The 27,955-nt window shown below is 39.6% G+C and overlaps 1 protein-coding gene across 1 annotated transcript; it reads right to left on the minus strand.

Moving 5' to 3' along the window:
- Positions 1–1,519: 1,519 nt before the first annotated feature.
- LOC140227902 (uncharacterized) lies at positions 1,520–27,921 on the minus strand. Its single transcript, XM_072308287.1, has 18 exons — positions 27,867–27,921; positions 25,037–25,197; positions 24,430–24,539; positions 23,835–23,945; positions 23,169–23,273; positions 22,416–22,474; positions 20,164–20,190; positions 16,064–16,131; positions 15,383–15,479; positions 14,176–14,436; positions 12,748–12,938; positions 11,270–11,462; positions 10,099–10,214; positions 7,765–9,439; positions 6,526–6,748; positions 5,023–5,283; positions 3,067–3,234; positions 1,520–1,957 (listed from the first exon to the last, which is right to left on the minus strand). The coding sequence occupies exons 1-18, from the start codon at positions 27,919–27,921 to the stop codon at positions 1,777–1,779; spliced, it is 4,062 nt and encodes a 1,353-aa protein (XP_072164388.1). The 3' UTR covers positions 1,520–1,776.
- Positions 27,922–27,955: the final 34 nt, after the last annotated feature.

Raw genomic sequence — 27,955 nt, forward strand, 5'->3', positions numbered from 1 at the left:
AACAAGAAGAATTGTATTGATACTTTTTTCAGCCAGAAATCAGCAATTCCCCACCTTGGGTGTGATATACAGTATTGTGCACTTCAGTTATGGGAGGCAATATTATTGTTAGATTTGTTCATTTCACTTTCACAAGTATTGGTCAACTCATAAGATTTGGCAAAAATACAAGACACTGCCAAAATATACCATACATATACAGTATAATGTCAACTGTAACACCAATGTATAAACTTGATCGTACCATCAGATGATCACTATAGATTCAGGCAAAACAGTACAAGTGTAATCCTGCTAAGACACATATTTGCATATGTCCACTATCAAATTTGCAATGACAGTCCCCCTGTAAAGTGTCATTTAATAAAACAAAGCATAGGGCCTATCTTGCAAGTACATTGATCAGGCTTGTGCTGTGTATCAGTGGGCAATAATCACCAGAATATCATAACTTAATAAATACTAAAAAGACATTGGTTATATTGGAAAAATATTTCTGTCAATCAGAACAAAAGTAACTGATTCATGCTACAAGTAACAGATGTGTTGCCTTGTTGGAAAAAGTCGCTAATTGAAGCACATTATTGTTTCATTAAGACAGCACATACTGGTATGCTGTTTCAAAAATTACACAATGTCATACAATCAGAAATAATATGTCGGGAAATCATTAGACAGAAAAACAGAAACATCCTTTTTTTTTCCAACTTCTCAATTAACTAATGCACCTTTGAAAGTCATTTGGGCCTTGGTTTTTGGTTTTTAAAGGCTTATTACAAGGCTTCCCTGTTAGTATGAAAGGTAGTACATCATATTGCAATGTGAATTGGCATATTAAAGCTAAGACAGGAAGCAATGTTACAAATTCACTGATGACAATGACTGATAGGGAGTATGACTTCCTGCAAGCCAATACCGCGAGCAGTAACATGAACTAGATGTGCCAAAAATATCCATCTCAAATAACAAAACAAAGACTGAAGAATAACTAATGCGTAACGCTAAAAATCAAAAATACAAAAATTATATCTATTGCAAGCAAGGAAAGAGTAAAACGAATCTAAGAATCCATGCTTGTGGCATTACCCTTACAACCTTTATTGTGATTTTGCAATTACTGACACATGGAGAAAGCATGATGTATTTGGGTAATTCTTGATTAGACACGCAATGAAATGCTTCTTTTTAAACAGCCCCGAGTAGAACTAGGACATGACCATGTGCATGCAGTATAGAGGTATCCTTAGTACACTTTACTTGGAAATTCTGTTCATTACTTATATCGCGTATTTTGTTACGTCAAGAACAATGTAAAATAAAAAGGACTATAAGTCCCACTGGAACCATGGAAAGAGTATGTTATGTCAGGTAGTTTGTAGTACAGGGAACCTAATTATAATAAGCTGCCTGGGACCACTGAAATTTACTTGTCACATCAGGTATCTTGGTATATTGAGGAGATATATATATATATATATATATATATAAAAGGAATGGGACCTGCAAATTACCTTGTTATATCAGCTTTGTCCCTACATCTGACTTCATTAAAACGAGGTTCAACTATAATGTATCACTAGTAGATCTCTATGTACCCAGGTTCCACTGCAGTATATTCAATCACACCTGAAAAGAGACAAATTTGGCAAAGCGTGCTCGTATAAGGGCAAGACAAGACAATATACCAGCCAATGAATACAAAAAATGGTCATCCATCGAAGGCCAAAATCTGATGTCAATCAATCAGTACAGAGGGGGGAAATTGATTGACACTCCTCAAAAGTGAGCACAGGGCCATGTGACAAGGAAGTAGGCTGTCGTGATGATGACGAGGAGCATGGCCACAGCCAGGGAGTACTGGAAGGGGTCCCCCTCGAAGCTGGCTGTGAGGGGGTAAAACAGCTCGGACAGGCAGGCGTCCTGCTTGCAGAGATCCGGGTCATAGTCCTTGTAATATCTGTGTCGGGACAGAGAGGAGAAGACAGATAGGAAAGGGATGGATGGATAGATGGATAGGTAGATAGATGGATGGATGGAGGGATAGATTGATGGATGCATGGATGGATGGATATATGGATAGATGGATGGATAGATAGATAGACAGATGGATGGATAGATAGATGGATACATGGATGGATGGATGGATGGATAAATGGATAGATAGATCGATGGATGGATGGATGGATGGATATATGGATAAATGGATAGATAGATGGGTGGATGGATGAATAGATGGATTGTATGGATGGATAGATAGATAGATAGATAAATGAATAAATAAATAAATAAATACATATATACATACATAAATATGTAAATAAATGAATAAACAAACAGAGAAAGAGAGAGATAGATAGATAGATAGATAGAAAGATAGAAAGATAGATATACAAATAAATTAATAGATAGAAATAATGATGGAGGCCAAGGAAGAAAAAGAAGAAAAATGGAAGAAAATCAAACAGGAGAGAAGAGATAAAATTCCGGTATGTTTTTACATCACTCCTAAGTTCCACTGATTTCAGATTCGCAGCTGCGATCATGTGGACATATTACAAGAAGCTTTTCTTTTTTCTCTCTCTAGCATTTGTTTGTTCCTATTATAAAATATAGAAATGGTATAATTTTAATCATATTTATGGTTATTTGTTGCTAGACTGGGGCACATGAGCTACTTTTTCACTGTCACTTTCAGTTTCCTTTCTAATGCTGGTATCCATTTTGGATACAATAGCTGATGGAACTCTCAGCAAGCCAAAAGAAACTCTCACATGACGTTTTTATGCAGTTCAGAAATTTGACTCTTCATAGATGCAATATCACACTGGTCCGTTGTAGGCATTTAGGGTAACAAAGCAGCAAATATAATGCATCACACCAAACCTTGTCTTGCTGGTAGTATGCAACACCTTTGTTTACATCAACAGTCTGAATTGTAACATATCACAAACTTTGCGATTGCTGCCCATAAGCAAAGTACTCAAAGTAAAAAAATCAACGACAAAACATGAGTTATAGCTTAAATGTAAATGGGAGAACAAAATGCCAAACAGCCCAATCTCTTACAGAATGACTGGCGTGGGTTCCACAGCGGGGACAGTCGTGAAAGTGACAGTACTGTAGACTGGAAAGGACTGGACCATCGTCCCGTTTTCCGATGGACCGGGCTGGGCAAAGACACAGCTGGCCCCCAGGGCTCCCGAGCATGTGAGCTGGATGGTGGATGTGGTATAGCTGAAAATATATTAAAAAAAATATATATAAAACATATAGATCACAAAAAGTGAGATACATTTGTCGCCATTCATTTATTCATTAGTGAAGGTGCTGAATACCATTTTCTTTGCTCATTTTTCCACTCATAAATTATAATAATTTCAGGTCAGTTTCCTTCTGTTTAAGTTTGATTCATATATTTACTCAGACAGTGCACTCCCATTATAACGAACACGGTTATAACGAAATTCTGGTTACAACGAAGTAAAAATTCAGGCCACAACATTATTAACTCTGTGTATTTTTATTGTTTATTTGTTTGGTTATAACAAAATTTTGATATAATGAAAGAAAACTGTCGGTCCCGGGGACTTTGTTATAACTGGGGCCTGTTGCATAAAACTCCAACCGGATTTTTTTCCGGTTGAAATCACAAAATTCCGGTTGGAAGCTGCCAACCAGAGTTTTTATGCAACGGATTTTACATTCTTAGGTTAGCAACCTTTAAAAATTCAGGTTGGGCAAATCCCAACCTGAATTTTTTAAGGTTGCTAAAAAAGTTTTATGCAACGGGACCCAGGAGTCCATTGTATACAATAGCTGGACACGCACCAGGGACTTGTGCCAAATAGCATGTCACGAAAAGTGCACCTAGTAATCAAAGTGGTAACTGTAGTCACAGAGTCAACTAGTGGTACCCAGAGAGTGCAAACCGGTACTGAGGCCATAGAGTTACTAATGCCATAGAGGTGTGCGCACCTCCCCTAACCTTCTGCATGCTACATTTATTTCCTGTCCATATACAGTTAAACTCGCACAAGTCGATCTTCTCGGGACTGAGCAAAACACATCGACTTAGGCGATTTTCGACTTGTGCGTAAGTCGAAAAAAAATCGACTTACAGTTCCACCACAGGTACATACATGTACAAGTATGTTTAATGTACATGTTGTCTACTCTGGAGCTGAGAGCTGGAGCGGTGTGCCGCAGCACGGGTCGCCCAGCAGGGCCGCGGCTAACTTTGCATGGACAGTGCATTAGTATTGGCACAGGTCTGAGTACTTTACACCCTTGTTAAACCTTGGGGAAGTGAATATGAACGATATTTGAGCAGTGATTGATTCCAGTTTACCATACCGTGGCTTGAAATGCGTGTAGAGGTGCAATTCTGATTTACCCGTGCCCGTAACTTTCTCCCTACTTTTCGCTTTGAAAACTCAGCAGTTTCATCCATTATACCACTCCACTGCACAGCGCTGCAAATGCCAAGCTACATGTACACTGCAAGCTCAATACTGTACATGTAAATGAACACATGTGTACTGTACGAACGCTGTACGTACGTAACGCGACAGCTGACAGGGATGTACCAGCGGAGATCGCTTTGAATTTTAATTTTAGATCACTTTTTTTTTTTGTCACCTCAAACTCATCTGACAAACAAAATCATGAGGAGTAATAAATAATGAATAATAAATGACAGTGATTTATTACACAGTAAAATCTTATTTGACTTAGGCACTGTGAATTCAATGGTTTTTCCGTGAAAGTGTTCTTGGAATTTCATCGACTTAGGCGAGTATTCGACTTACAAAATTCGACTTCAATGGGGAAAAATCGGGACTTTTTAAAATCATCGACTTACGTGATAATTTGACATATGCGACGTCGACTTAGGCGAGTTTAACTGTAGGAATGTCTGTAAAATTTGAGCACATTCGACTCACTGGCACAGAAAGGGCTATAGGAATCTTGGATCCAAATCAAAATTTCCCTATTGGGGGTAATAAAACAGAAGACACTCACGTGACTCTGGCGGACAGTATTTCATACTGAGGCACCCCGCTGTACATCCCTGCCTCCGTTATCAGCACCTCCAAGTTGACGGCCGTGGGGACATCCCTGCACACGTTCAAGAGCTGGTCCTGAGCGTTGACGGGTGGTTCGGGGTCCACGTAGCGCTGACCAGGGAATTCCGTCGTCTGACCACTGGCTGTGGTCTCCTCGCCCAGTGGGCTGGTGGTCGGAGGTTCGTCCGTCGGTAGATCAAAGGGATGGGTATCCGGACTGGGGAAGTAAGAGTAAACAAGAAAATCTTTAGCTTTTACTCTTTGCCGTGATTTGTTTTCCTAGATGGCACACCAATTAGCATGCTCCACACACAACTTCAAACAAATTATACCAAGCTAAGGATTACAATGTCATTACTGTACCACAATTGCCTTTATAAGGGACTTTTGAATAGTTAAAGCTTGGTGACTCTCTAAGAATCACTGTTGAGATATATTTTGAGCAGGCTTGCACATCAAGTTATCACTGCTAGATAACTTTCTGTACACTCTGTCACAGGCCATTCACCATAAATAATCATGGATAATGGCACTACATATATGTTGTGTATTATTGTTCTATCCCTATTGCCTAAAATAGCAGACTTCCTATCCTGTTATGTTCTTATGTCGTAAATATTCTCTGTTGGACTTGTTCACTTCACCTACTGACCTGCATGTGTCACATTCCCTAAGTTTCCTTTTGTCCTCAAACTTGTCCTCAAACTCTTTGCAATGGACTGATTTTACCTATGAGTTGTAACTCATGCTGAATAGTCATATTACTCACTGTACACTTACAATGATGAATATTCTATCTATACAAATTATGTTGATTAAGGATTGCACCCATGCTAGGCCGTCCTACATTACATTACAGTCAACTTCAGAAGGGTATTGCAATAGCACATGGTCAAACAAAACTTGGCGAGTTGTGTCCAAGTTTGCAGACACTGACAAGGTTTACAACTCTCAAAACTTCTTGTTTCATAGTGCATAGCACCAAGGCTACTAGTCATTTGTGTTGGCATGGTAACAGAGTTCTAAGACTAGAGTTGAGGGTCGCTATCCTAAAATGTACCAAAACTGTTTTGAAGAAGCAGGTAAATGTCAGTTCAGTTGAATACTTGCTTTAACCTTTGATGTGCTGTGTGTGTCAAGTGGCACAGAAAACCTCATAGTATTGCACACACTGTCCAAAGTCCCTGGTTCAGAAAGAGTTGGAACATTTTTCTAGCATAGATAAAACGGACAGGCAAGCGAATGCTGCAAGCAAATACTGATCCACAACATAGATTTAATTTTCACTGTAAAATAGTGATTATAATTACACGCTAGCTCGTTATGTGTGGATATAACACTAATCTTTAGTGCACATTGACCTCAACAATGATCAAATTTTTCATTGCAATGGCCACAGCACTATTAGGTTTCATCGTGTGATATCTAATTTTCCCCATGGAATTTCCAAGGGACTTACTGGAAAATTTCCACCCAGTCTTCTTCAACTGTTGTGCTGGAGTCACCGCGCTTTCCAATCCGATTGGACGGCACCAGCCTCTTAAGCTCCGCCTCCATGTAGGCGGCCAACAGCGTGCAGTTCTCCAGCTCTGATTGGCCCATTCGAAGGATGCATCCCGACACAGTGTCTTGGCCGAAGGTCAAGGTGGTGGTTGATGAAAGGGAACAAAGGCTTCCATCTCCTTTTGGTGGTGTGGGGGAGGGGGTAGAGGAAGCAGAGAAACAAGATGGTGAGGGAGACGAGAGAATCAAGACAATTAAAAGCACCAACAAAAATGCACAGACAGGACAAAAATATGATAAAACTGGCTCTTTCAAATCATGTGATTTCTTCTTGAAAAGGAAATTGTGATTGCAGTGCACAGAGAAACAGAAATTCACTTGGAGAGAGAAACAGAAGAAAAGAATTAAAAAAACACCAAAAAATATACTAACAAATAGGACAAAAATCTGATTAAACTGTGGTTTCGGACTGTTTTAAAATCAAAGTGTTGAATTATTTCAATCGTATCACATGACTTTTATTCTATATACAACAGCCCTCCCTGTAAGCCAAGGCTGCACACTGGCACTGGTCCAACTGTCTCTGATCAGTAAAATTTATTGTCCAACCAGTAATTTTTTTCAGGCACAGACCAGTAAAACATGGAAAAAATGGGTACCTACTGGTCCAACAGACATGTCTGACCAGTAGAAAAAATAGGTTAGTGTGCAGCCCTGCGAGTGTAAGCTCTGCATTCAACATTATGGGAAGAAAGAACTTAACATGATGATCGGTTGTACCCTTGCAATTGTATTGTCCAACAAGCTGCACGTGAGTTACTCTAGTGTGGAAGATTGATGGATATCACCATGACCTAATTTGTTGATTACTTATAACTGATCATGAAAAATTACGTAGCAAGAACAATGGGGTAAGCGCTGAGATTGTGGACATTCAACGAACCTTTTCAGATAATATTTTGCATTTCTGTCATTACCTACATGAAATTGTGTTATTACAGCTTCACTTCACACATTTCTCATGCATTCATACAAATTTTAGAGGAATGATCGACATACAAGAACTATGTTTTGGTTTTTAAATGGCAGGGGTTTCATTTCCATCTCATTCAAACTCCTAGAACATGGAGTCACTTTTGGCACCACTATGCTCCCTTTGTGTATTGGCTCGCAGAGAAAAAAATTCTGGACTTACCTGGAGAAAACACCTTAAGCTGAGTGGAATCCGAGTCATCCACACTGTCAAAGACGAACACCGTCTCATTCAGGGGAATTTCAATGCAGCTTGGAGCAAGGGGGAACTCAGTGCAGTTGACGGCCGTGCCGGGGGTGGTGGGAAGCACCAGGGGCACCAGGACAGCCTCACCGGATAGCACCCTCTTACCTATCACATAGCCCGGGTTGCCTGATCGCTGGTACTGCTCCTCCGGTTCAACCAACACGCCGCTGAGGGTAATATTTGGGGCAGGTACGTACGTGAATTTAGTGGCATAGTGGAGGGTGAAATTCAGCGGCGTTGACAGAGACTGGGTTATGGGTGCTGATGTGGTCATGTCTGTGGTGGGCATCGCATCTGTGGTGAAGTTGTTGCCCTGCGTGTTATTGACGGTGTTTGTTGTCGTCAGGTTTGTGGTGGTCATACCATCAGTGGTGACAACTGTGGGAGGTGGTGTTGATAGAAATGGAGTGAATGTTGTAGCTACTGGTGTTGTGGGTGGTGAGGTGGTGGTCGCTGCGGGCGTGGTGGTCGCTGCGGGCGTGGTGACGTTGGCGTCCGTCGAATTTTGATCCGTGTTAATTGCCACGTCAGTGACGGCTGTTTCGAGAATCTCCTCCACCTCTGTGATGAAGGTTATGCCTTCAATAATGTCAGTTGACAGATCACTTTCGGTGGCGGGGGCTGCTGTCGAGGCAGGCACCGGGACTGTGACGGGTGGCGGCACAAACTCCTCCGCCTCTTCCTCCATTATGCTGTCGTCCGGAATCAGAGGCATGGAACCCATGATGACCGTGCCAAGGATCCGAATGATTTCTCCACCTCGCCAGAACATCTCATAGCTGACACTCACGACAGAATTGAGACAAAGGTTGGTGAAATTATCGAAGACTGGTGCAGGCGGCTGGCTGAAGCCATCATCCCACAAGCAGCGCTGCGGGACCACCGACTCACTGAGCGATCCGTTCTCCGTATCGGCAAAGAGAGAACTCTGGTATAACCCGAACAGGTCTTCTTCACTGGTCACTTGAATCTGATACTCAGAAACGTCCTCTACACAGTAGTACTGGATGTCAGTTGGAGCAGTCGAGGCTTGACCATACTGACTCACCACCAAGGGCTGATTGGGACAGGGTGGGTACGACTCGGTAGAGGACCTGAGGAAGAGTAAGGCACTCAGCGGAGAGAATTCCTGGCAGAGAACCTGGTTCGGTGGAAGGACGCAGCGAGTGACTAGGTCCTCCTGGAACTGCACGGGAGATGTCCAAAGGCACTCTCCACTCAGCACCGTCTGCGGCAGGGCCAGGAACCCTCGGGAACCAGAGTCGTAGAGAAGCTCCACGAGGTCTCCGTTGCTGTAGGTAGAACTGTCTGGGCTGGTGTAGTCGAGGGTACGACTCCCTGAATCCTGGTAGCTGGTGTCGCGACTCGTTACGCTGGCCGTCTTCAGCTGGTTGAAGGCACTCAGATCACGTTGTGCAGGCACCGTGCCCTGGTACATCCCTAGGTATGGGCTGTTGGATGTTTGGACACAGAGTAGCGGTGACCAGTCAGCCTTGTACAAGTCGGTGCTGTTGCAGTCATGGATCGTGGTGGGAATCTCCTCCACCTCGTCAGCACATGAGAACACCAGGATGTCTGCTGCATTGCAATCCTAGCACATGACACAAGAAAAATGCAGAGGAACCTTACTATAGCAAGAACTTTGGATGGCAACAATTATTTTGCCATATTGGATTTCTTGTTCCATTAGTGCAAAAAAAAAAAAAAAAGATACAAAGTTAGGACAAGCAAAATGACTTTGATATAACAGTGTTTTGTTACATCCATGCTGTTTACAATACGGCTCCATTGTATTTACAACAATTATTAAATGCATGAAGGTTACAGTATCCACACCTTAGAGCAAACCAAGTTCTCAAGAGCAATCTTCATTATACACTTACAGCATGAAGTGTAAGGCATGAAAATGTGTGATCTAGCAGACAGTCACTAAGCTTGAATAAATGTTGGGCTGAAGAGGTACCTTCTAAATAGTGAACAACTGAATGGACTGCAAACATAAAATGTATATTTTCAGGAAAGTTTTTTTTTTTTTTTTTCCTGCCAGGTTGAGGTACCAGTAGAAAATGACAGATAGTTAGTGTGAATTATATTGGTAAGGCATAACTTGAATAGAATTGTATTTCACAAGATGTAATTTGTAAGGTAGGTAAGAGGAAACCAATACAGTGCAACCAAAAGAAAAAATTTATTCCTGAACTTTGTCTACGTTGATACAGCTCCATGCATGTGTTGAGATGATAGACCTACCTCATCACAACAGCATTCTACATCACAATGACCAGCTGTCAAGTCACATGGGCAGGGTGAAAGGTCAACATAGGCAGGGTTAGGTAGTGGTGTCTCATCAGTGCGTGATGAGGGACCTATGTGTGATGAAAGGAAAAGTGTTGGTAGACCTGCAGTGTAAGAGGTGGTAAATCTAAACTGTACAAGACAAACACATGTCTATGGCAGAAGACTTTAAAACTTAGAATAATGGGCTCATGGCATTTTTCAACCTCTAATGTTGATAGCTATCTATAACTTGCCAAAGTTCTTGCCAAAGATTTTGTTAATTAGCATTCAGTCCATTCCCCAAACTTGACATCCTCACTGGAGTATGCAGACATAAAGAATGGGTACCCCGGTACTGAAGGGTCAGTGAGGACCTCTAAATTAGATAATAGGCAGGTGACCTGTGAAGAATAAAGTTGCAAGAAGAAGCAACATCCTGCACCTAAAACACCTTTGTGCCTGTTCACTCCTCTGCTTTCTTCCTCCTTCCATATCCGATTGCCTCCTTGCTACCGACACCCACCTGCCCATTTTGTTCTCACTGTCCTGTGTTCCTGGCCTCTCTTATTATATTCAGTGCATGTCATGTTGTTGTTTATATGTGTCTGTGGCCTGGGTCTGTGGTTCATATAAAGTGTATGTTTGCTCTTTTGTCATTGCCATTTTAACTCTTTTGAAAGCTCAGGCCCCTTTAGTCTCACTTTCACAGAATTTAGATAAAAATGGCTCCCAGTTTGCCAGCAATCATTGAAATCTCTGCGTAACTCGCATTTTAAGCTGCACCATTCACTAAGGATTTGTTTTTTTTAATCGCAACACACATTATCAGAGCACTCTAATCGTTTTCTTTTTCTTTTCACCTGGCAACATGGCAAACTTAATTACTTCATTTAGAAAGCATAGGTAACAGACGATAGACAGAATAGTTTGGGTTGTTTTTAATCATTATCTTCAACGCTTTTCTCTTCTAAAATTCTCTTTGTGAGAGCATCGTTACTTGCATCTTGTTCACCAAATCACTACAGACTACGATGAACGTCTTCATTCATTGTCTGCGAACGCTTTGTAAAAGACTAACCACCATTGGTGTAGATGTGTTTAAGGTCCTAACGCAGTTATTTTTTCTTCATTTGCTGTGGTTTACCTGAGGCTAGGGTCCAGTTGATGGGTCTCTGACCGTCCACATCTGCATAGAAGACCAGCGCATCGGACGTGTTGATGTACTTGCGATTTGTGTTGATGTCCTCCGGGGCACAGCACGTGACGACGATGGCCCCTGCAAAGGTTGGTGTCGCGGGGTGAAGGGTCAGAACCAGCTCCTTAAAGATGTCTCCTTCCTGATCGGTGGATGTGGTGAAGTCCCGAGATAGTTCAAATGATGTAACAGTGATTATCCTCATATACTTCTATGTGGTATATCATACACACTTGACATATATATAATTATGTTCTTGATGTTTGAGACTGGCATATAATTGGCAAGATATCTATATTAGCTGTAACGCTGATTGTTAGCTAAACGAAACTTACATGGTTTAAATAGTGGATAAAACAATGGAAAACTAGAAATGTCGCTATCGCGACTGGTATGCCTCCGCCATAATGCATGGTTCTCCTTGGGAAATAGTGAAATTTTGAGGAGTTGACCTTCACCTTCGACCCATGACCCCTAAACTCCCTTGATAATCCCTGCCAGTCAATACATATGTGTATATTTACCAAGTTCCATGAAGACACCTTGAACCATTGAGATATGGAGGAAAAAAGTGAAATGTTAACATTTTCACCTGACCTTTGACCTCTGACCTTAAACTCTCTCTGGAGAATTTTTATCTGGTAGTACATATATACACTAAGTTTCAAGAAAATACCTTCAGGAATTGCATAGATATGGGGAAAATAGTAAAATGTTGAGCATTCGACCTTGACCTTTTGACCTTGAACTCTTGCCACTATCATTCAAAAACTACATGATCAATTGCCTTATCAAATGTCACCCTTGGACCAAGTTTGGTGAAATTTGCTTCATCCACTCTTGAATTATTGCATAAACAGATAAATCTTAGGATTTGACCTTGACTTTGACCTTTGACCTCTGGCCGATTTCACTAAAAAACTAATCAAGTAATTGCCCCATCATATGTCATATGTCATATGTCTTGGACAAAGTTTGGTGAAATTTGCTTCATCCAGTTTTGAGTTATGGCGTAAACGGATATAATTTCATTGTTTGACCTTGACCTTTGACCTCAGCCAATTTTATCCAAAATCTAATCAAGTTATTGCCCCATCATAATTTACACCTGTACCAAGTTTGGTAAAATTCCACTCAATATTACCCAAGTTATCGCGTAAACAAATGCGGACGGATGTACGGATGTACAGACGTACGGACATACATACAGACGGACGGACAACCCGAAAACATAATGCCTCCGGCACCCTTCGGGCGGAGGCATAAAAACTTACTTAATCTTACCTAAAAACAGGACTATTTCTGGAAATACCCTTGCTTAATTTCTACTAATATGTGCTTTACTGCACAATTTTATTTATTCATCTATTTTTATGTTTTGGTTTGTTTGTTTGTTTGTTAATAGGGAGTTATCAGGTGTGGTTTACCTCAAATACGATTTCTGACTGAAGCAGGGTCCAGGGCGTGGAGGTGTCATTGGTTGACCTCCGTGTGGTCCCCGGGGTGGACGGTGTGGTGACCGGCTGTGGAGTGGTGGTGGTGGCGGCAGCAGTGGGAGTGGTCAGGTTGGCAGTGGTGGCGTTGGGGTTGCTGGTGGTGGCAGGTGGGGTGGGGCCAGCTAATTGTTGAGAGGAGGACCCAAATATTACAAGATGTTTTTACCGTCAAAAAGTAACCACTTAAAACAGAGAGCAATGAGCAAAACTACAAACTGAAGCATTGCTCATCAGTAAATGTCATACATACAGTCAAACCTGTCTACAGTGGCTTCCTAAGGGAGATGAAAAAAAAAGTGACCATTATAGACAGGTGGCTGCTCTAAAAAGGGTCTTTAACATGGCTTTTCTTTCGCGGGAAATTTTCATTAGTGGCCCCACATGGCAGGTGGCCACTGTAGACAGGTGGCCGCTAAGGCAGGTTTGACTGCATGTCATAATACACATGAACACGTCCCCTGCAAAACAGATCCAAGGACACTAAGTCTAACACACATATACACATTCAGAGACAGCCTGAGACATAGGCCTACAATTGTGTACTGTGGGCACATCACAAAGTTTTCGCTAAAGCTAAGTACCAGCAGTAGCTGTATTTCTTAAGCTTTTCACATTTCAACCATACCATCTCATGGTGCTGTTGTTGTTAATTTAGCTTTAAGCCGCATTTCATTCAGTTGTGAATAATCACTGCATTTCTAGGACATTTTATATCTAACTAGTCTCTACTCAAGGCTATTCAAGGCTGTATAAAAGTGCACAAATATACCAAGGGATATTAACTCTTTATGTGCCATGTTCGCACGTCCGACTCAGTCGATGGCGTGCCAACTTCGCAATTTCCGCTCAATCGCACAAGCCCGCCCAAACCGATCAATAAATCGCCAAATGCCACAGTACAATGAAAGCGTTTCACACGATTCCGTTCCTCTTGTCTATAGCTTACATTTTATGAGTTGTCACTGCTTTGTGTGCAAAAGTCGCACATTTACAGTTATGTAGCTACTGGGTATTTAAAAGAAAAGCAATTATAGATTTGCTATAGAATTTACATCAATGCAATGACTGGTATTTTCTCTACAAGTTTGCTTGCTTCGTCTACAAAGCAACAGAAATCTTAAGAAGTTATATAGATTTGAGAAACAGCATGTTTTTTCAACGCATGACTACGTTGGTGTCTCAGAATAATGTGGCACACAGGGGGTTTCCACCATGGCACATGAAGAGTTAAGTTACCAGTTACTAATCACATGTCAAAATCATTGAGGTCTCATAGAGTTATCAGCAAGATACTTTAATAGGTGTGTCTCCAAAGACTCCAATGCAAACTTATGAATTTGGTTTTGATGTGACACGCACCTGTGGTCGTGGGGCCAGGAGTGGGGCGGATAAAGACATCGTCGGGAGTGACGCAGGCTGGGTTCTCGGCAATCCTGAGGCCCTGCTCGAATGAGGTCGCTTGGTCCACGTAGCAGGAGTATGTGATGGTCCCCTCGTTTGCGGTCAGCCGGTCTCCGAGGACCAGGAAAGCACTGATGCGGGTCGTCTTGATGTCGGAGACGGACGGCAGGAGACTGACGGTGCCCTCGTCCAGGTTGAAGACAGCGGAGGAGCTTGCTCCTTGGAGTGGAGGTTGCAAAATATTTAACTTAATCTCTTAATAGTCACCGTAATTTCTGTATCTTTTTTTGGTTTATATTTTAGTGATCATAAATTCTGTAAGATGGTAGACAAGCTTGCTCCTGGGGGACAAAATATTAAAGTTTAATCTTCTGGTGATCATGAAGTCTGTATTTTTTTTTTATATATATCTTTTAGTGAAATCAAATTCTGTAATCTCATTGGTCAGTCATCCACTGAATATTTCCTGTATTTTGTGAATGACATCACTGCTCTGTTGCATTTTATGTATTGCATAGTTACTGAATTATGTTTCCACCAAAAAAGTACCAATTATGAGATAACACTCCAGAATTCATCTAGATCTAGATGTACACACTAAAAGAAAAAACTAATTTATACCCCCACTGCCTGCTTGTTCTCACAAGCAGGGGATGATGAGGGGAAACAGGAGAATGGTAAGTAGGGGCTGGACATGAGGCTGTAGGCCAAATTGAATATGGGTCCAGACCATAGATATTTGCCCAAATTTTGTGAAAAAGCAGGGGAATCTCTGGAATGAAGCAGAGGTGAGGATTTAATGAAAATGGGCCATGGCTGTCTGAAGGAACTCTGGTCAATTTACCCGTTCCGATGGGGATTTCGAAATTCAGTCTGGAATGGGTTAAACCCTCTTCATGATCTGCTCCCAAAATACATGCCAGGTATACAAGACCAGCTGCGTCTCTTTGTGTTTTTAATCACAGTAAATATCATAAAGGTGCAAAGGTACTCGACTGATCTGGCTACAGCAGCACACTATAGAGTTATCATGCAATACAGATAGGTTGACAGTTGCTTCAATTTATCAAGACATGAGCTACTTTAATAGCTTGCTGATGAAGAATTTAAAGTAAAATGAGAACAAATAATGATTGTTTGGAATGACTGGTTTGCAAAGAGTTACCAGTAGAAGTGCTACTCAGATACTGAGTGCCATTTTCAGATGCAGCATAGCAGCTGACTTGCACAATGGTCCCCCTTCGCACAATGGTGTATGGTACCTGAAAAAAAAAGTTTAAAAAGAGAGAAAATAATGAAGATTGCAGTATTCTTTAGATTTATGAACCATACGGCACAATTTACAAGCTGTTTTCAGCAAAGGCAGGCTTCGCAGTTTGAATAGAATTAGAAAATACAGGACAAAAGTACAGTCTTGCTTACTGATGACTAGAATGCACAGATTAAACAAATCATCAGTGTTTGAAAATGACAAGTTAAGGCACACTTCATGCAGCCTTGCTTGGAATAAGTGTATGGTGGTAAAGTTTTAATTCTCACTGAGGTAAACTTTGACTGTTATAAGCCTTTGTCTTTTTTCTTTTGTACTGCTTTGAAGAATATCAATACAAGTCACTATTCTGAAACAGTTCTCATTTTGGACCTTTTAGCTTGACTATTAACATCTGAATGAAAGATTGGATTAATGTACTTCCTGTATATATGTCCAATATGAAACATCCTTTTAAATACAATTCATATACTCAGATTGAGCAGATATACATAGATATGTTCAATGTAAGTGTATCTAGTCTCATTTAACAATGCCAAAAAAAAAAAGACAGAAAGAAAGAAAAGCTGCACCTACATAGACCTCTGTGCTGTCCCCAGGCTGAACTGTCACATTCCGGAACTGCAGCACAAGAGAAGTATTTCCTACAGAGGGAGAGAAGGGGTGGAGACATGAATGATGAGCTTGGGTTTTAGTATCAGGGTCTCAACCCCGAATTATGTCAAGACTTCCCGCAGCGGCAAGTAATGCTAGGACAATGATCCCAACCCTGACTCTAAAAGTTACCAGCAGTAAAGCATTGTTCCACAGCAAATCTCACAGATACATAGTAAACAGTAGGCAGTTTTCACAAAGCAAATTCCCACTTAAGTTTACCCCAAATACTGAAAATATAAGAACAAGATTTTTCTTACAAACTCTCAGAGCTATTTCCTAGTGTATTTTCCTATTTATCAATTTAGAATCTTCTTGATAAATGAAGTAAGTTCACATCATCTACGGATTGCCCTATCATTACACACAACTGCAATGTCACATGCCATGTGGAACAGGAACAAACAAAGAGAGAAAGCAAATTTTTCATTTATATGTTTGTAATTGACAAAATAATTCTGACTGCTTTCATTTACTGTGAAAGCTTTTATTTTGGCTACAGATATCTCAGTGAATGAGCATTATTTTGGCTGCCATACTGTAAAACAAGGAATTTTCGCGTGCACTTTAATTTCGCGAATTTCGCGAGCGCCAAGATTCGCGAAATTAAAATGCACGCGAAAGTCCATGTTTACATTATATGCATTGAACGCCAGTGGCACTTCGCGAAAATTTCATGCCACGAAAAAGGCTGTCGGCTCCAATTCGCGAAAAATTCATGCCGCGAATATTTCATGTTTTACAGTATATCTTAGTGAATGAGCAGATCACACACATTTTTACAAGATGTTGAATTTGTGATGTGACACCAAGGCTAATGTAAGTGTCCTAATCCCTGCCTGTCAATCAAATGTGATCAAGATCAAGTGACAATGTTATCGTATATTCGCAGCCCAAAAGTGATTCAAGAAATTTGCAAAAAATTAAACCCTCTCAGAAATAACAGCTTTTTCAGTAGGTTTCTTTTCATTTAGTTGAAAAATATTTCATTTCACTACACCGGGAAAAAATGCATGAACACACACTATTTTTTTTTACTTTTTGCATATCTTTCTGCACTGCATGATGCAAGAAGCAAGCAATAATTCAGCGGCAGTTAAAACATATCACTTCTAGGCACAACACACTGACAAGCATAGCAGTTCTGTAACTACACATTTCTCTCAATGCTTATATAACATATGTGAAGGAAAATGTTACAAGCATTTCAACAGATGTTTTCCACAGTCTCTCTGATGGCAGTATGCCATGGAGTGGACAAGTCCACAACATTATACTTTCACAACATCTGCTGATTGCTAGAGCCAAACCATGTTGCACTATGCTGAAAGAAATACATTGAAAGAATCATGACGATAACTGATAAATACTTTAAAGGGGATGGCTAGTAACCGATCAGTGGGAATCAGTGGGAATGCTGGAGGATGATTGTTCCAATCCTTGTGGGATTCATTTAAGAGTACATTATATATCTACTGTTGTGTGAAAATTATTTGCTTCAGAATGGTCTCATATTCAAATAATGTGCAGTTTAATGTTTCAAGGTTAGCGTGCCTGGTCAGTGACGGGGCATTAATTTGCACATTACTTGAATATGAGACCGTTCTGAAGCAAATAAATTTCACACAACAGTAGATATATAATGTACTCTTAAATGAATCCCACAAGGATTCGAACAATCATCCCTCAGCATTCCCACTGATTCCCACTGATCGATTACTAGCCATCCCCTTTAAGAATACATTATTTTATTATAAAGCAATGAATATTGACTGCATGTTAGATACTATTTTGCAGACTACGTGGCATGCAACAGAGAAAATATGTGACTTTGCCTCACAAAACCCATGAAAGTCACACATGTCAATATCTTGGAAGGTCTAATTATACATTTAGTGGGTTAGCAATTTTGTCTTTTTATTTTTTTTTTTTTTTTTTTTGAAGGTCTAGAGTATTCCTTCTTACAGGGAAATCTGAAGATTAGAGCATAAAAGTAAAATGAGGTGATGTTTCTAACAGTTTTTGCAGAACTCGGGTTCTTCTGTCTTTTTATATTTTCAGCTACCGGTACTTAGGCACTTGAAAGCATGCATGAAAAATGTAGAGAAACTTTTCCACGGGGTTGGCAAGTGTGACGATCGCTACGTTTAGAATGAACCAAAGTATTCCAAGTTCCAGGATGATATGAAACACTTTCATAGCAGTTTCCATGTTGTTTTAAATCCTTCTTTGTGATGGGATGATCCAGAGTAAGTCAGTGAAATCAACACACCCATTAATTTAAAGGATTTTTGCTTTTCAAAGTAATCCTTCTGGAGGTTTGTTTTGTTTAAATTGCTTTTTTTTCTGACTGTTGAAGTCTTCCAATGTAATACATTATTTATAAGTCGAGAACCTCTTCTTTTCAAATATGAGCATCTAAAACACCTTATGTTGCATTTTTTTTTTGGGGGGGGGGTTGTAATGTAAGATCACATATGCTCACATCATAATGTGAATTTGTCCTTTCATTTGCAAATACATTGTATACTCTGGGATCTAACTTTCACAGTTTATACAATTCCAGTTTTCAATGTGTAATAAATGATAATGCAGTGAGCTAGTTAATTCTTTTTGAATGCTGCTGATGCAAAAAACAACAACAACAACAACAAACAAACAAAAAAAAAACAAACAAAAACAGAGAGGAATGAATAAAAGATAAGAAAAAAGGTGTACCGATTGTAGATAGCAAAGAGGTGTGACCATTACGGGGGAAAGAGAGAAATAAAAGACCCTACAGTGGAAGATTTCTAAAAATGAAAGAAATGAAGCAATGACGCAAAGTAATGAAGCAGATCTCTTCCGACATATGCATTCACAAGAAATATACCTGACAAAAAAAAAAAAAGTATTGACATTCTAACATCCTGAAAGTTTAGTCCTGCCCCAACATAAGAGAGCTACCACAGTCACATGATAATGGTATGGCTTATGATTGGCTCCACATAAGCAGCCACTAAATTCCATGTTTTCTCTTCAATTCAGCTGTATTTGAGGAACAATTTGTTCCTTCCCCCACCTCCTTATGAAAGAACACACTCTTTGCTACAGTTTGGAGTTTGCATTCATGTACCACTGGACAAAATCGGTGTTCGTTTTATGAATTTTTCTTCCCAGTATTTAAGAGAAAATTATTGCTCCCCTTCGGAAGGTTAAAACAAATAGTGCGACCCCTACAATGTATCTAGTGCAAAGGTAGGTCCTGTTAAGGTGCCTTCCCAGTTACCATCAGGTGTTGTTATTGTTTTCTGTTTCCTTTTCATTGACTCTGTTATTGGATCGCACCACAGGAAATGTCATGCATATTACATGATATGTCACTAGTTAGTAGTTTGAAGTAGAGATTTTGATTTTGATATGGATGTAGTGGTAGTTGGTGTTAGAGGAGTTATGAGTGTCCAATTTACCTTCTATGATAACATAAATAAAAGGTGCATTGGTCAAATTAAACAGTTTTCTGGAATTTCTTTGTTTTTGTTAAATGCTTGGAACTGACTTTAAGTAGCCAAAAGGCAGATTGACTCATAGTCATGATTTTCATCTCACATTATCACTCTTACTACAATAACATGATGCATTTACAATATGTGCCAACAACCAGTATGTACAGAGGTTTTGTTGCTGTTGTTTTTCCCCCCTTAATTATTCATTTTTGTGTTTTTTTGTTTTGTTTTGTTTTGTTTTTTTTATCTAACCTCTCCCTCCACCTTTCTCCCCATCTCTTTGTGGTATTATATTACATATGTCGGCTACAATCCTAAAAAGAAATTTATTTAATAACATTTAGACAGTAGAAATGAGAATGAGAACATAGTATGTCACAATACAGAGATCTGTTAAGTACATCCATTGCATGCAAAAATAAAAGAGCAGCTTTGCAAAATATTTCACTATTTCGTTTCTACTTATTAGCCGTGCTATTGAAGCAGCTGCAGAGCGCATTCTGAAAAGCATTTACTTCAGATGTTTGTTTGATTTACCATCACTAGAGACAGAATTTCCAATAGCTGAAAAGGAATGGGTAAGAAACAATAGCAGTAAAGAGAAATATACAACTAAATTGTGATGTAATTACAAATTCAAAAAAAAAAGTAGACTTGTTCTTTTTTTGATGACAACATAAACATCAATTAGGTGTGAAACTGATTTAGAGTATTATGACTTTACAAGGCAAAGTAGAAATTACGCGGTGCGTAATATATGTCCCCGCCGGAAGTAGCATTTTGTAGCAAAATGTAAAATATGGGTCAAAAATCAAGGTCAAAGGTCAAAGAAGTCTAAGGTCAAAATTCTGTGTAGCAGTTTTGAAGCCCTCACCTAGTGCCATCACATAAAGCAAACGGAATCGAAATCGGGTTAGAAATGGCGAAGGAGTAGCATTTTGTAGCCAATGTACAATATAGGTCAAAAATCAAGGTCAAAGGTCAAAATTCTGTGTAGAAGTTTCGAAGCCCTCACCTAGTGCCATCACATAAAGCAAACGGAAGTGAAATCGGGTTAGAAATGGCGAAGGAGTAGCATTTTGTAGCAAAATGTACAATACAGGTCAAAAATCAAGGTCAAAGGTCAAAGGTCAAAATTCTGTGTAGAAGTTTTGAAGCCCTCACCTAGTGCCATCACATAAAGCAAACGGAATCGAAATCGGGTTAGAAATGGCGAAGGAGTAGCATTTTGTAGCCAATGTACAATATAGGTCAAAAATCAAGGTCAAAGAAGTCAAAGGTCAAAATTCTGTATAGAACTTTTGAAGCCCTCATCTAGTGCCATCACTTAAAGCAAACGGAATCGAAATCGGGTTAGAAATGGCGAAGGAGTAGCATTTTGAATCAAAATGTACAATATAGGTCAAACATCAAGGTCAAAGGTCAAAGAAGTCAAAGGTCAAAATTCTGTGTAGAAGTTTTGAAGCCCTCATCTAGTGCCATCACATAAAGCAAACAGAATCGAAATCGGGTTAGAAATGGCGAAGGAGTAGCATTTTGTAGCCAATATACAATATAGGTCAAAAATCAAGGTCAAAGGTCAAAGAAGTCAAAGGTCAAAATTCTGTGAAGAAGTTTTGAAGCCCTCACCTAGTGCCATCACTTAAAGCAAACGGAATCGAAATCGGGTCAGAAATGGCGAAGGAGTAGCATTTTGAAGCAAAATGTACAATATAGGTCAAAGGTCAAGGTCAAAGGTCACAACTGAAATTCTGTGTATACGTTTCAAAGCTCCCATGTAGTGCTATCATATAAAGCAAACAGAATCAAAATTGGCTAATGAATGACAGAGAAGTAGCAAATTGAACATTTTTCACACAGACGAACACACAGACAGACGGACGGACGGACACACGGACACACACACGTACAGAGCCCGTTTCATAGTCCCCTGCTCGAACTCGTTCGGCGGGGAAAAAAAAGGGAGAAAATGAAATCCAATGACATATATATCTTCAGAAAGGACTGATCATCTGAAATCTAGTATACCATATTACTAGGTTAGATGAAACAAGAAATGAATTTATGGGTACTTATAGGAAAATGATATACTCTGAAAACAAAACATCACACAAGGAGTAACTTGGCTGCAAAATAGATGTGATACATGCTAACATTGTATCAAGGAGAAAGAGAATAAAAAAATTACAGTCGTGCAAGTGGAAAATTGGAACACTGCTCATGAAAACTGAATTTTGTTTTGTTTCCTACAAACTTTGACTTGATGAAGTTGGGAGGGAAAAAACCTAGCAGAATAAGAGAATTGTTACAGACAGAGACTAAAGCTTTTTACTACATGTTCTACTACATGTTGGGTAAGATTTACAAAGGAAGAGAAGAAAAAAACATGAGAAGACAAATATATTCACATTGACTAAAATTATACTTTGATAGTTTATTAGTAATCACAGCAAAGAACTTTGTTTACAGTTAGATTAAAAAAAAATATATATATATATATTCTTTTAAGGAAATAACAAATAACAATGACTGCCAAGACAATGTTAATTGTTACCCCCCCCCCCCAAAAAAAAAAGGTCGCATTATTTTGCAATTTCGTGCATACGTTTTTCACAAGTTTCTGACAACAAAAATATTTGATTCTACTTCAAGAGAAGAGATTGAATCGTGCAATCTACAAGAGACACATGAATTCCACAAAAATATGAAGTACTGACAGAGTGGGAATATACTTTTCAAAGAATGTTATGAATGCATACACTTCATCAACTTTTGATATCACAACTTACCATCTATCACTCCAGTGACTGCACAGGAAACATTGACTGGGAAGTCAACCACAAGTTCACTAAAGCAACAAGAAATATAATAAGAATGATGATATTGATGATGAGGATGATGAGGATGATGAATGATGATGATGATGATGATGATGATGATGATGATGACGATGATGATGGTGATGATGATGATGATGATGATGATGATGAAGAAGAAGAAGATAATGATCATCATCCTCACCATCATTACCATTAACATACTACTGACAACACTACAGTGCACTTCTATCATAACGAACACACTTATAATGAAATTCTTGTTAACACAGAATCAAATTCAGGTCAAAAAATTATCATCTGTACATCTTTACAGGAGTATGCTCTTTGGGTATAATAAAATTTTGTTATAACAAAAGAAAACTGCCAGTCCAAAGGACTTTGTTATAATGGGAGTACATTGTTTTGTACTTTACAGCTGGAATGTACCAATCAACAAAGTAAGTATCAATTCAAATTACTGTCAAGTACTACTTGATAGCTTTTACAGTGAGATTTATTGTCTGCAAACCAGCACAAAACAGAAAGATGAAGAAGGAAACTGTTATAGAAGAATAAGCATGTGGGAATACACAGTGGCCTAAAACATAAAAAAATAATAAAGTTAGTGATCAAAATCACATTAAGCCTTTTTTTTTCATATTCACGACATGTATTTTAGATATAAATAAATGAATAGAGACATAAAGTTTTCAGAGAACTCACCTTAGTTCCACCTGCACATCTGCTGTTGTGATAGTAGGAGAATTGGGCACTGTGAGTACAGGTTCACAGAAACTTACCACAGGGCTCTTCTTCACTGCTACATTCCTAGTAGAATTCATGAAGAATGAATCATATTGTCATTCAGGATTCATAATATATTGGAAATCATTGAATAAACAATATCTTATACTTTTTATCATATAAATGAAATAAACATGACATTGTGTGATTGTTGGAAAAAAATATGAATACCTCCAAATAAGACTCCTTTTTTTGATTGGTATATAGATGACGATTTTGGAATTTTGTACCCCTAAGCTATCTGCTTACAAGCAATTGTAAAGATTTAATACCATGAGCCAACGGCTGATTTTATTTTTGGTATTTCTTGTGGCTATATTTTGACATGATACAACTATTCCATTGACCACTTCTCTTGCATATCTCTAAAACAAGAAGTTTGTTTATTCATTTGTTTTTGAACACACACTGAAAGACACAGGAAAACAGAATGTCGAGTGACACCAATGCCTCTCGTTCTTGTCCTTAGGAGTCTTGTAACAGATGACAAACAGTATACACAAGGCACATTCTTCCAACCATACAAATGAATGATAATACATGGCATGGAAGTAACATATACAGTGTTTCCATGATTCCACATACCCAGTCGGACCCCCTGATGTTTCAAAGTTGAAGTACGATGTGGTGCCCGTACTATCAGGGGATGTCTCGCCCCTACACTGCACCTCCACAGGCCGACCCTGCTCTTCAACACTGGAAGGCAATCAGATATTGTTCATAGTTTTTATTTTTATTCAATCAAAACGCGCAACTAAATTCTACAGAATTCCTGTAACATTCACTATGAAATTACAATTTTTTTAAGGTTCTGATTTCTACATGATAGTTGTCATTTAGAAAATGGACTTATAAAACATCTGCTTACAACCACTGCAATATATTGATACACATAATCAAAACCTTACGAACACTTTAAAAAAGCAAGATGTCTTGATGATGATGGGCAAACATATCATGACACGGTGTAACACTGCTAGCAAATATTTAGAGTAATGTTTTTAATCTATTTCATATGTGGATTTTGGTTACCTGCAGATGCTCCTCATTTCATCAATCAACTTTCTTCAAAAATCAATTACATTTATAAGTCAAAGTTGTCACATGCACAAAGAAATATTACTGATGTTGGGATCATACTTTCTCATCAATGGCCTCTTAATGAATATTCTACTCTTACCTGAAGGGAACTAAACCAGAGACATCAGGAGTGCTGATCAATATATCTGTGAGACTGATTACTGTCTCTCCTGGAGTATACAGTGTGGTGATGTTGCAACTGATGATGACCTTCAATGAAATCAAAAAAAACAAAAACAAAAATGATGATTGGCTTGCACCAGGTATGTTGGCTAATGGGAAAACAACTCTCTTACAGCAATTGATCTGAAGAAGCCTACAGATCCAGTTGGCAAAAGTCTAATCAAACAGGCAATTTGTAACTGATTGTGACAAGATGAACTTTTATCCAGTTGACATTCCAATCAGATAAATCTTTTCAGCAATTCATACATTGTTTGAATGTGTTTCATGGCTTTGCGTTTACGAATGCAGGTCCAACCAGGCAATGTGCCACAATCTCGCTTGACCACTGGCTCAGCATAAATAAATTCACAGTTGGGCAAGTAAAATGAATGGTCCTCATCTGTATTAAGTACAGGGCCTTGCCAACAAACTGTTAAAGAAAAAAAAAATCTCTTGTCATACCCTTCCGAGGCCCTCAAGCTCTGTAATGGAAAAACATATTACATAAGCATGCATCCAAATCTGGCTGGTTCATTCCTTACATCTTCATCGATGAATTCTGTTCCATTAACTGACGGTGACCCGGTAGCACTGTCATAGAGTAGTAAGAAGACATTGAGGGCTCCCTCGTCCTCATTGAGAGTGACGCTGGTGAGAGGGGCATCCTCGTAGGGGGATGGACGCAGGCTTACTACCCCATAATCTAGTAGGAAAGGGAGAGGTGAGAGGAAAACATCATTATAAGTGACTCAGATGAGTATATTCTTTAGCAAAGAGGTTCATGTCATCTACTGCTTTCCAGGCAGCGACACTACCACCAGGCTATTCCTCGTTGCCTGCAGTGACACGATCTTACAAATGTCATTTGTATTATAGGGAGACGACAAACTGAAGAAAATTCACACCTCATCTCTTGATCTCAACCTTCATCCTTCTGCTTAATATTCTCTTGCATTCAAAGAAGTTCATCTTGAACATCTTGGAATCCATAAGTTGGATCTTGGACTAGATCTAATGTGGTCTAACGTTAGACTCTAATGTTATACATTCCACCGTGCCACCCAGCCATGAATAAGCAATTCTTGGGGCACTGGGCGCTACCGCTACTTGATAGTGGTAGTATATATGGTTGGACCTACTACTCAACGACCGCCTAATGTTTATTTGCTTGATAAGAATATTTAACAGTACACTGAAATTCATGTAAAAAACTTGACCTACGTGATTGAGAAAATCCAGCACTATCATTAGTATCAAATGCCATTGTTCCCTTTTCGATTCGAAGTTTCAGTGCAAAAATATCGCCGTCGAACTCGCGTGGCCTCGTTTCAGCTCCCCTGGGTAAAGCTCCTTATTGAGATCGACTGCTGTTTTTGCATTGACAATGCACGCAAACCGAGTTGTACTGAACACCGTGTTGTACGAAGCTTTTTAGAAACTTCCATAGACATTACATTACGATTCGGTGAAAATATTCATTCGAAATTTTGTCCTTGATTAAAACCATAATGAACAGTGAATTTTCGCGTTTTCCCACACCATCCTCATCAACGGTCAAAGCCAATCCATTTTTATGTGCTCTGTGCGCAGTGAAGTGCGTATTAAGCGCTCTGTGCGCCAATGTATACGCGGTCGGTTTCAAAAAGGTGGTCGATATGTAGTAGATTTCTAGGGCTACTATAACTATACACAGCCCAGTCGCCGCTGTACATACGTAGCGTGACAGGGCTGTACCAACGAAGCTCCAAACACGAAGAGGGTCCAACGATCGCATGCGATCGGATTGAATTTTGATACTTTAGATCATTTTTTTGTCACTTTAAACTCATCTGACGAACAAAATGATAATGAGACTTCATATCTATGCTATGAATATTGAAATTTAGATTTAATAACTTACCTAAAATGATGGTTATATGCAGCATGTGTGAACGGTTCACGAACGGTACATCGTCTTTCACGCCAGGCCATTTCCAATATCCGGGAGGTCACATGATCTGAATGCCCTTTCAAAAGGTCGCGCTGTCGACCGTGCTGCTACACCAACACTCAAGCAGCGCATCGCACGCACGCAAAACTCAAAAAGATTTCCGCAGAGATCAAGGCGCCATTTTGAATTCTGCAACGATGAACCCTGACGGTGTTAGGGAATCCGCCAGAAAGTATCATTTTTTGGTTCCACGGACTTATCACGAGGGCTCTCAATGGACTTACGAACCTTCTGTAATACAAGCATGCACTTAAGGTGAGTAACGTTTGGTAACGTGTATGGTAGCCCTACTACATATCGACCACCCTTATTGAAACCGACCGCGTATAATTCGCGCACTGAACACTTAATACGCACTTCTCTGCGCGCAAAGCACATAAAAATGGATTGGCTTTGAATGTAGATTAGGATGGTGTGGGAAAACGCGATAATTCACTCTTCATTAATGGTTTTAATCAAGGACAAAATTTCGAATGAATATTTTCACCGAATCGTAATGACAGCACATTGTAATGTCTATGGAAGTTTCTAAAAGGCTTCTAAAAAGCTTCGTACGACACGGTGTTCAATACAACTCGGTTTACGTGCATTGTCAATGCAAAATCAGCGGTCGATCCTAAAAACGCGATTTACCGCGGGGAGCTGAAACGAGGCCACGCAAGTTCATCGGCGATATTTTTGCACTGAAACTTTGAATCGAAAAGGGAACAACGGCATTTGATAGAGCTGGATCTGGATCTGGATCTGGATCAATACGCTGCCGGACCGTGTGGTATAGTGCAGCGGGGAGAGAGGGCGCGAACTAAATTAATCGTAACGAAGGTGGCTTTTTTCTATCTTGCTTCTGAAGACTTCTGGAGATGGGCTGTTGATCACAGTTGCTGGGAGGTGATTCCAAGCGAGGGGGGTGCTCACAAAAAATGAATGTTTATATTGCTCTGTGTTACAATGATGAACTTGATGAGCTGGATTTTCTCAATCACGTAGGTCAAGTTTTTTACGTGAATTTCAGTGTTAAATATTCTTATCAAGCAAATAAACATTAGGTGGTCGATTAGTAGTAGGTCCAACCCTACATTGTTTATAAAGAACGTATGAATTTTCATAAGTTTTGTAGTTGTGTTGTGGTTCCCCACTTTGTAGGTGCCCGCTCGTTGGTCAGACGCTGTATTCGCGTAGCGTGTTAACAGCGTCTGGTCGGGCTAGGGCTACTAGAACCCTATAAGTATACCACTGTACCAGTAGAGTAGGGCCCAGCGAAATGTCACACATATTTGAATACGTGGGACTTGTATGTACTTGGTAGGATGTAGGAATATTAAACGCAATGGCTTTATACAAATCAGGTTGCAATTACTGACTGATGGCACATTTTCACATACCTTGACTCTGCACAAGAGGTAAAAGTATCTGTATCAGAATCAGAGGCCAGATCATCGTACAATGTGGTCGACAAGATTTTTACTTGTCA

Source organism: Diadema setosum, chromosome 4 (assembly GCF_964275005.1).
Source record: "Diadema setosum chromosome 4, eeDiaSeto1, whole genome shotgun sequence".
NCBI lineage: Eukaryota > Metazoa > Echinodermata > Echinoidea > Diadematoida > Diadematidae > Diadema > Diadema setosum.